The 11,392-nt window shown below is 44.3% G+C and overlaps 1 protein-coding gene across 1 annotated transcript in view; it reads left to right on the forward strand.

Moving 5' to 3' along the window:
• The window catches only part of LOC120986112 (acrosin-like), a 38,064-nt gene extending 27,029 nt beyond the window's left edge, over positions 1-11,035 (forward strand). Inside the window, exons 3-5 of the mRNA XM_040414466.1 lie at positions 6,316-6,581; positions 10,605-10,750; positions 10,844-11,035. Of these exons, the coding sequence (XP_040270400.1) occupies positions 6,316-6,581; positions 10,605-10,750; positions 10,844-11,035 (604 nt within the window). The remainder of the gene's footprint in view (positions 1-6,315; positions 6,582-10,604; positions 10,751-10,843) is intronic.
• Positions 11,036-11,392: the final 357 nt, after the last annotated feature.

Here is an 11,392-nt window from a genome sequence, read left to right on the forward strand (position 1 = left end):
TATCAGACATATAAAGCTGCATACAAAAAATAACTATACCAGATGTACAGAATAATGTACAGCACCAAAGGCTCTCTGCAAATGTATGTCAAAAGTGTGTCCTGCTGGAATGCGTGTGGCAGGCTTATATCTGGATACCATTTTTATAGAATTAGAGCCTCATTCACTGTCAGTGTTTTGGTCAGTGATTCCCAACAGTGATTGTGAGCCAAAACCAGGACTGGAGCCTCCACAGACATAAGGTATAAGGGAAAGATCTGCTCCTGTTCTGTGTTTAGAGCTGCACCTGGTTTTGGCTCAATCACTGTCAATCACAATCACTGATGGAAATCACAGACCAAAACACTGATGTGTGAATGAGGCCTTACTGTAAATAGCCTAGGCTACAAATGAGGGTTACCAGTTTTGGGGGGGGGACGACTCTTCATAGTCTGACACTGTCCAATCTTAATGATAATTTTGGCCCGAAGTTTTTTCTCTGATTTGTCATAAATACCTGATTAATGGGGGCTGAGTCACTAAGAACCCCACCACTCACACCAACATGCTGGTTTAAGCTCTGTATGATAGCGTAGGGCAGACTGTCCGAAGCCTCTCCATTGAAGTGAATGGAAGTTATGGAGATTATCCAGTGTTTTCTTACAGCACTTTCCATAAGCCCCTTTTTATTTTAATAAGGGCAACAGCCTATTCCATTTCCAATTAAGCAGGACTGTAATGATCCTCCTCTCTGCATTGATTGTGTCTGAGTGATCAGATCTTCACTGATCAATTCTTTATTTCTATCTTAAAACATTATGGTAGGAAAATCCGTTTAAAATTAAAGTCACCACTTAGGTTGTGTTCATAGAATGGAATATAAATCGATGTGCATTTTCCATGGCAGAAATGGTGGAGATTTCTGCTGCAGATCTGCAGTTTGCAATGTGGTAGATCGGCATGAGGATTTCTGTTGATGTATGATGGACAGAATAGAGTAGCGTGCTATAACGATGAGATATGACTGTATTATTACAAAAAGTATCATAATGGATCTATCATGCATCTTATAAAAACTTAACCTATGATGCCAATATGTACAGAGTCTTAGGCAGGCTCGGAATTGCCCACCGGAGAGGCGGGGGATTTCTTGGTGGGCTCCCAGTCTCCTGCGCCCCAGATTAGATGGAGGAGTAATTGTTTCTCCTTTCTAAGGCGAGATAATTATTGTAACCACTAGGTGGCAGTATCGCACAGTGATGCAGCCTCCTACTGGTGTACATTGTACAGGAGGCCCCGCTGTATCTTCTAGACTTCTGAAGCTGCTGGCTGTGAAGGAGGAGAGAAGGTGTCTGCCTCCTCCTGCCCTCCCTGCTGTCAGAAAACTGTGGCTGCTGGAGAGAAGGACTCCTCTGCGGTGCTGGGCTGATTTTTCAGGTGTGTGACAGTAGTGAGCTGTAGGAGACTGTAAGGGGGAAATAAGGGATTTGTTTATAGTAGACTCAGATCTGTGTATGTTTGCTGCTTTCTGCAGAGTTCAGAGAAGCATTGGGAGGACTCTGCCCTACGTCCCCTCCCCAATACCTCTGCTTTAGGTGCACCCCCATTAGTGCCCCAGCTCCAGGTGCCCCCCAATGCCCCCACTCTTAAAGCACTCCAATATTGAATCATCTCCAGTTGCCCCCCTAATACCCCTGCAGCTGCTCCAGGATCCCCACTATTACCCTGCCTCAGGTGACCCTAATGCCTCTACTTTAGGTGCACCCCATAAATGCCCCAGCTCCAGATGCCCCCACTCTAAATGCACCACTATTATTGCATCTTTTCCAGTTGCCCCCCCCCCCCCTAATACCTCTGCTCCAGGATCACCACTATTACCCTGCCTCAGGTGACCCTAATGCCTCTACTTTAGGTGCACCCCCATTAGTGCCCCAGCTTCAGATGCCCCCACTCTAAATGCACCACTAATATTGCCTCTTCTCCAGTTACCCCTGCTCCAGGATCCCCACTATTACCCTGCCTCGGGTAACCCTAATGCCTCTGCTTCAGGTATGACCCTTCGTTTGTGCCCTTTGCTTATGTTGCTCCTCTAGCCTAGCACCTTTGCTTGGGCTTTGTTAAAGGTTATGACCTGCAAAGGGGGTTAGACTTATGCCCGAAAAATTCTGCACAGTGCATCATATTCTCCAGTATTGACATGTATGATTTACATGGCGGTAGTGATGATATTCCGTATTTACAGGCATCACTGCTCCATTCATTCTCTTTGGGACCACTGGAATTAGCCAGCGCTGTACTCCGCCATCTCCGGCGACCCCATAGAGAATGGATGGAGAAGCAGGGCATATGCTCAACCTGCCACTTAGTCAAGAAGGGGGATCAGTGGGGGCTCCAACATTTCAGAGTATTTCTATTTTAGTTTGACACATACTTTGGGCCAGATTTTAAATTTTTATTTAATTTTTTATTTTTTTACGCACAAAGAAAACCTTTAAGGATAGGGAATGTGAAAAGGTGAAACAGCTATGACACGACAGGTGATAAGCGTCTGATTGGTGGGGGTCTGACTGCTGGGACCCCCATGATCAAGAGAACGTGGTCTTAAAGGGGTTGTCTCACTTCAGTAAGCTGGATTTATCATGTAGAGAAAGTTAATACAAGGCACTTACTAATGTATTGTGATTGTCCATATTTCCTCCTTTGCTGACTGGATTCATTTTTCCATCACATTATACACTGCTCGTTTCCATGGTTACAACCACCCTGCAATCCATCAGTGACCCAGTTACAAATACAAGCAGGGCTGGACTGGTCCACCAGAGTACCAGAGGATTCTCCGGTGGGCCCAAGTTCTGAAAATAATGGACACCTAAAAAAACAGTACCCTTAAGGTCCTGTATGCTGAAAGGGTGGGCCCATTTCCTCTGGTGGGCCCAAGGGACTTCAGTCAGTCAGACACTGAATGCCAGTCACTGATTAATTAGAGTTAAAAATTAACCTTGTGTGTCCCCACAGACATTGTCTCCCTTCTAAGCAAGCACCATACTTGTCTGCCCTTTTTTCTGATCCTGAAGTACTGTAGTCTTCCCAAATACACAATAAAAAGTATTCATGTTGAAAAGCTCCTGAAGATGTTAGTACAGCTCGTTCTTTTGCATTTTTTGCATTTAAAGTGACTGCAACTCAGACACTAACAGTCTTCTGTTGTAGTTACTTCATTTTAATTTGGGAAACATGTTAGGTGAATGGCCCAATCACAGCGCAGCTTTCATTTTTTCCGAGCAGTTTAAACAACGAAAGCTAGGATTTGATTGGTTTCTATGGGCAACAAGGCCATTTTTTTCTTAGTTTGCTAAATAAGTCTCAATGTCCATATAATATGGATTTGTATTAATTTGTCCATCAAACTCCTCCTCATTGTAACAAATAACTAAAAAGTCCAAAACAATTTAGTAAAGTCCTTGATTGTATATGATAATAATTAAAGGGGTTGTCCAGGACTTCATAAGTGATGGCCTATCCTCAGGAGAGGCCATCAATGTCTGATCAACACCCCGCACCCCCTTGGATCAACTGTTTCAGGGTAGCTCCAGCGCCGGAAGTTGGAAGTCCATCACGTAGTGGACAGAGCTGGTTACCGCAGTGCTACTCCCATTCATTTCACTGCAGTAACCAACTCTGACCTGACACAGTTGATGGAGTTGTGTAGTTCCAGTGCTGACTTCTGGTAGTAGAGGTACTGGAAGAAGGTATATGGAAGAAGATAAAGAACTAGCTGACTGCCTCAATGAATACTTCTGTTTAGTTTTTACAAAGGAAAATAAAGGAAAAGGACCTCAGTTAGGAAAGAAGACTAATGAATCTTTTGATGCATGTGTCTTTACAGAGGAAGAGGTTCTAAGTCAGATGTCTAAAATTAATACAAATAAGTCACAGGGGCCTGATGGGATACACCCAAAGCTATTAAAAGAGCTTAGCGGTGAACTAGTAAAACCATTAACAGATTTATTTAACCAATTACTGGTAACAGGAGTCGTCCCAGAAGATTGGAAATTAGCAAATGTTGTGCCCATTCACAAGAAAGGTAGTAGGGAGGAATCGGGCAACTATAGGCCAGTAAGCCTGACATCAATAGTGGGGAAATTAATGGAAACCATACTTAAAGAGAGGATTGTGGAACATCTAAAATCCCATGGATTGAAAGATGAAAAACAGCATGGGTTTACTTCAGGGAGATCATGTCAAACTAATCTTATTGATTTTTTTGATTGGGTGACTAAAATAATAGATGTAGGAGGTGCAGTAGACATCGCTTATCTAGACTTTAGTAAGGCTTTTGATACTGTCCCACATAGAAGGCTTATCAATAAATTGCAGTCTTTGTGCTTGGACTCCCATATTGTTGAATGGATTAGGCAGTGGCTGAGGGACAGGCAACAGAGGGTTGTAGTCAATGGAGTATATTCAGACCAAGGTCTTGTTACCAGTGGGGTACCTCAGGGATCTGTTCTGGGACCCATATTGTTTAATATCTTTATCAGCGAAATTGCAGAAGGCCTCGATGGTAAGGTGTGTCTTTTTGCTGATGACACAAAGATTTGTAATAGGGTTGATGTTCCTGGAGGGATACACCAAATGGAAAAGTATTTAGGAAAACTAGAGGAATGGTCAAAAATCTGGCAACTAAAATTTAATGTTGATAAGTGCAAGATAATGCACCTGGGGCGTAAAAACCCAAGAGCAGAATATAAAATCAGTGATACAGTCCTAACCTCAGTATCTGAGGAAAGGGATTTAGGGGTCATTATTTCAGAAGACTAAAAGGTAGGCAGACAATGTCCTAGAGCAGCAGGAAATACTAGCAGAATGCTTGGGTGTATAGGGAGAGGAATTACCAGTAGAAAGAGGGAGGTGCTCATGCCGCTCTACAGAGCACTAGTGAGACCTCATTTGGAGTATTGTGCACAGTATTGGAGACCATATCGCCAGAAGGATATTGATACTTTGGAGAGAGTTCAGAGAAGAGCTACTAAACTGGTACATGGATTGCAGGATAAAACTTACCAGGAAAGATTAAAGGACCTTAACAGACGAGACAGAGGGGATATGATAGAAACTTTAGGGAATCAACAAGGTAAAAGAGAAGAGAATATTTAAAAGAAGAAAAACTGCTACAAGAGGACATAGTTTTAAATTAGAGGGGCAAAGGTTTAAAGGAATATCAGGAAGTATTACTTTACTGAGAGAGTAGTGGATGCATGGAATAGCCTTCCTGCAGAAGTGGTAGCTGCAAATACAGTGAAGGAGTTTAAGCATGCATGGGATAGGCATAAGGCCATCCTTCATATAAGATAGGGCCAGGGGCTATTCATAGTATTCAGTATATTGGGCAGACTAGATGGGCCAAATGGTTCTTATCTGCCGACACATTCTATGTTTCTATGTTTACTGTAGAACAGCTGATTGTTAGGGTGTAGGGTGTCGGACCAGACATTAATAGCCTATATTGAGGATAGGTCTTCACTTGCAATATCCTGGACAACTCCTTTAAGACAAGAAAAGAAAAAAAAATCAAAAATGCAACAAAATGTCAGTAGGTTTTTGTTCATGGGGATTAGAACTGTAACAGCTGACCTAATGTAACACTGTCTAATTCAGAAGTCAGCGCGGTATTGCTTGCTACAGTATCATTTACCGATGGAGATAATTTGTGCATCATTGTAGTGCAGCAAATACAATTGAGCACAAACCATGATACATCACAACTGTCCTTCTGGGAATCTGCTCTCAGCAGCTTCTGGCTCACAGCGTGACATCTGTAAATGCAGAAAACACAGGTTCATTGGTTGATGAAACGAACTAACAAGACAGAATTTCTCTCAAATCCCAGTGGAGACCGTACAGTAAGAAAGAGTCAAATGGTATCAAAGGCAGGAGTAGAGCTGACAGAAGCCGGCAGATGAATAACTAGGTCACGGAAGAAACTCGTCTGCTGGATCTGAGTGTCAGTGCATGTTCTGATGGAAATTCTAGTCTTTTAAGCCCATGGTTCACTTTGCCGAGCCGTTCTATATACTGGATTAAGAAATTACAATTGTGTGTAAATGAAAGTACAGTACTAAATAGTGCACTGAGGATTATTTATCACATTTCATTACAATAGAAGTAGTTTTACGATGATTTATAATAAGTCCTTTCTAAGAAATGCAGATTGTAGTGAACAATAACAGCAATAAGAACCATTTAGTCTACTTTTCTCAAAAAGAGGGCTGATTTAGGTCATATATAATATCTAGTTGCTTATATCCTCTAATGTCATCACTTCTGTTGTTTCAGCTATGTCTACTCCTGGAGATTGGTGTTTGGACTCCATAAACTGTCAGTTCTCGCCCCAGGAACGCAGTTTCGGGGCATATCCAAAAAGATAGAACATGAGAATTATAACCCCGACACAGAAGTCAATGACATCGCCCTGGTGGCTATGGATCGGCCAATCTCTTACAGTAAATACATTCAGCCCGCGTGCCTTCCTCAGAAAACTGCAGATCTTTCACTCATGACTGATTGCCACATTGCTGGCTGGGGCACCCTGGAAGAAAGCGGTACTTCTGATACAATACTATGCTATATTCTAATTGTACTATTTATCCCGACCTCCATTTATACGTTGATAGGGTACCCTCGCCTATTAGTCAGAGCAGAGAGGGGCTACCAAGATTGTCTTTTTCTCCTGAGAACCCTGCACCTCCATGCATTTCATGGGCAGCAAGACCATGCAAGGCATCATATCTCCTTGTGGTAGCAGGGAATTGAACACTTGCTGCAGGAAACCATGTCATCAACTTATTGTTGAGGCCTGGGGCAGATTTAGTAATCCTATAGATGGTGTAACCTTACACAGGCTGTCTAGACCTGCACCAGAATTATCACAGGGGCTCTGGCTGGATAGTAAATGTAGTGCAAGGATGGACACTTTTCTCTAGTTCTATATCAACTCTTGACTGTATTATCTTGCACCAAAATTTGACACCAGATGTAACGCAAAATGTTGTTAACCCCTTCCCGACATCTGTCATAAATCCACGATCGGGGGAGCCATTTGTTCCTTGTAGTAGCCTCTGAAGGATCCGAGGCTACTACACTTGTAGTACCTATGGAGGCCTGCAGGTGAGAGGGCTCCATAGGAACATAGCGCAACACCTATAAGCTGCAATGGTAATTCATTGCAGTCTAAGGGACAAGTGATCTAAAAATTGCTTATTAAAGTCCCCATATGGGGACTTAAAATATGTGTAAAAACAGTAAAGAAAAAATAAAACAAAATGTAAAAATATATAAAAATTCAAATCATCCCCCATTTCCCCATAATAAATACAAAAATATATAAACATTAAAAACAAGATCATACAGCTCCGTAGATATAGCTGCGGTGTGTACAGGACATCACCGCTGCAGCCAGGAAGGTGACATGAAGGCAAGAACACAGCACTGGAAGCAGCAGGGGAGAAAAGTGATATGACTTTGTTATTTTATTCCATTTACTGCTACTGAGGAAGTATTTATTTAAAGGGTTTGTCTCACCTCAGACATTGAGGACATATCACTAGGATATGCCCCCAATGTCTGATAGGTGCAGGTCCCACCTCTAGGACCCTCACCTATCTTTAGAATGGAGGCCGCATAGTGAAGGAGGGTGCATTACACATTTCCGGCCTCCCTCCATTCATTCCTATGGGAGCACCGAAAATAGCTGAGCGCACAGTCCCATTGAAAAGAATGGGGAGAGCACCAGACAAGAGCGGTCACCGCTCCATTCACTTCTATGGGGCTGACGGAAATAGCCAAGCCAGCACTCAGCTATTTTCGTCAGCCCTATAGGAATGAATAGAGGGCAGCCCTGAATGTGTGGTGTGCCCTTCTTCACTTTGCAGGCTCCATTCTAAAGATAGGTACAGGTCCTGCACCTATCAGACAATGGGGGCATATCCTAGCGATACGTCCCCAATGTACGAGGTGAGACAACCCTGTTAAGGGGTCATTGTTTCTATATTTTAGGCCTCATGCACACGACCGTATTTTTTTGCGGTCCGCAAAACGGGGTTCCGTTTTTCCGTGATCCGTGACCGTTTTGAAAAAAAAGTCGTTTTGGTGTCCGCCTGGCCGTGCGGAGCCAAACGGATCCGTCCTGAATTACAATGCAAGTCAATGGGGACGGATCCGTTTGACGTTGACACAATATGGTGCAATTTCAAATAGATCCGTCCCCCATTGACTTTCAATGAAGTCAGAAGGTAATATACCATCGGATCGGAGTTTTCTCCAATCCGATGGTATATTTTAACTTGAAGCGTCCCCATCACCATGGGAACGCCTCTATGTTAGAATATACAGTCGGATTTGAGTTACATCGTGAAACTCAAATCCGACAGTATATTCTAACACAGAGGCGTTCCCATGGTGATGGGGACGCATCAGGTTAGAATATACTAACAGAACTGTGTACATGACTGCCCCCTGCTGCCTGGAAGGTGCTGCCAGGCAGCAGGGGGCAGCCCCCCCCCTGTAGTTAACACATTGGTGGCCAGTGTGGCCGCCCCCCCCCCCTCCCTCCCCTGTAGTTAACTCATTGGTGGCCAGTGCGGCCGCCCCCCCCCCCTCCCCTGTAGTTAACTCATTGGTGGCCAGTGGGCCCCCCCTCCCCTGTAGTTAACTCATTGGTGGCCAGTGCGGCCGGCCCCCCTCCCTCCCCTGTAGTTAACTCGTTGGTGGCCAGTGGGCCCCCCCCCTCCCTCCCCTGTAGTTAACTCGTTGGTGGCCAGTGGGCCACTGGTAAGTGACAGGTCCGGCCGGGAGCTCCTCCTACTGGTAAGTGACAGGTCATGTCACTTATCAGTAGGAGGAGCTCCCGGCCGGACCTGTCACTTACCAGTAGGAGGAGCTCCCGACCGGACGCAGACCAGGTAAGTATAATGGTTCTACAAATTGCTAAGTAACCATGGCAACCGGGACTACAGTAGCGTCCTGGTTGCCATGGTTACCGATCGGAGCCCCAGCGATTAAACTGGGACTCCGATCGGTACACTCCGCTGCCACCAATGATAGGGGGGAGATTTTAATTAGGAGGGGGAGGGAGGGGAGAAGGCCCACTGGCCACCAACGAGTTAACTACAGGGGAGGGAGGGGGGCCGGCCGCACTGGCCACCAATGAGTTAACTACAGGGGAGGGGGGGGCCCACTGGCCACCAATGAGTTAACTACAGGGGAGGGGGGGCCCACTGGCCACCAATGAGTTAACTACAGGGGAGGGGGGGGGGCGGCCGCACTGGCCACCAATGAGTTAACTACAGGGGAGGGAGGGGGGGGGGGCCGGCCACACTGGCCACCAATGTGTTAACTACAGGGGGGGGGCTGCCCACTGCTGCCTGGCAGCACCTTCCAGGCAGCAGGGGGCAGTCATGTACACAGTTCTGTTAGTATATTCTAACCTGAAGCGTCCCCATCACCATGGGAACGCCTCTGTGTTAGAATATACTGTCGGTTCTGAGTTTTCACGAAGTGAAAACTCAGCTTTGAAAAAGCTTTTATGCAGACGGATCTTCGGATCCGTCTGTATAAAAACTAACCTGCGGCCACGGATCACGGACACGGATGTCAATCTTGTGTGCATCCGTGTTCTTTCACGGACCCATTGACTTGAATGGGTCCGTGAACCGTTGGCCGTGAAAAAAATAGGACAGGTCATATTTTTTTCACGGCCAGGAAACACGGATCACGGATGCGGCTGCAAAACGGTGCATTTTCCGATTTTTCCACGGACCCATTGAAAGTCAATGGGTCCGCGAAAAAAAACGGAAAACGGCACAACGGCCACGGGTGCACACAACGGTCGTGTGCATGAGGCCTTATAGTATTAGGTATGAGACAAGAACTGTTTGCCACAGGCCCAGACCTGCCTTTAAAATGAGCAACAGGGGACGAACACTGGAGTATTTACCTCCGCAAAGCACAGTATGGAGTCATTTTGTAGTGATGACATAAACTTGCAGTTGAGACATTTATTATGTAGAGGAAGTTAATACAAGGCACTTACTAATGTATTGTTATTGTCCATATTGTCTCCTTTGTTGGCTGCATTTATTTTTCCATCACATTATACACTGCTCATTTTCATGGTTACGACCACCCTGCAATCCATCAGGGTGATTGTGCTTGCACACTATAAGAAAAAGCACCAGCCTAGGTAAGCTCCCACGGTTCCGGCCAATAGAAAGGCCAGCACTATAGTGTGCAAGCACGACCACCACTGATGGATTGCAGGGTAGTTGTAACCATGGAATCGAGCAGTGTATAATGTGATGGAAAAATGAATCCAGCCAGCAAAGGAATCAATATGGACAGTCAAAATACATTAGTAAGTGGCTTCTATTAACTTTCTGTACATAATAAATGCTATTTTCTGAAGTGAGACAACCCCTTTAAGTAGAAGTCATCTCATTGCTATACTTTATAAGCCACCTCTGTGTGATAATTCACCCAAAATAACTTTCTCTTCTACATCTGGAAGTTATAAAATTCCCTGTAGTAATATAGTCAATGTCCCATAACTAATACTGTTCCTTTTGCAGCTATGGAACCATCAGATACTCTTCAAGAAGCTCGCGTACAGATGATTCCTGCCAAACGCTGCAATAGCACTACATGGTATAACGGTGAAGTGCGTATCTACAACCTATGTGCAGGCTATGAACAAGGAGGCATTGACAGTTGCCAGGTAATCACAATGTGATGGAACGTATTCATAGGTTAAAAAAACTAAAACAAAGTACAGTATTTGTATTGATATATTTTCTCTTCTGCTCTATAGGGTGATAGTGGAGGACCACTAATGTGCAAGGAACCTATGACTAATATCTTTTCAGTGGTAGGAATAACCAGCTGGGGATCAGGCTGTGCGCAGGCACGAAGCCCAGGGGTTTATACCTCCACCCAATACTTTCTTAACTGGATCTTGGACAAAACTAAGTACAACCCCACCATCAAAAAATCTCTTGGATAAGTCAAGTTACATGTCATTACCATCTTGGACATGTTTTCTTAAAAATAAATAACATTTCTGCAGTATTACCTTGTATTTTTCAATGTATTTAACTTGCCAACTTCAGAAACGATACAACACAAGTCATAGCATGTAACTTCTGATGCCCACAAAGTAGCTTACCAGTCTTGAGATGAACAGTAGTATTTAATCCAGTGTCACAAAATTGAAATTAATTTCTGTAGTAGTCTATATATGCAAAGGAAAAAAGTCCCTCTGTGGCTTAAAAGATACTTGAAAAACACATTGAGCAGGTTTACTAATTGGGTTTAGACAGTATATACACGCTAAAAATGCACAAAATTTACCAAAATTGGC

Source organism: Bufo bufo, chromosome 1 (genome assembly GCF_905171765.1).
Source record: "Bufo bufo chromosome 1, aBufBuf1.1, whole genome shotgun sequence".
NCBI classification, from domain to species: domain Eukaryota; kingdom Metazoa; phylum Chordata; class Amphibia; order Anura; family Bufonidae; genus Bufo; species Bufo bufo.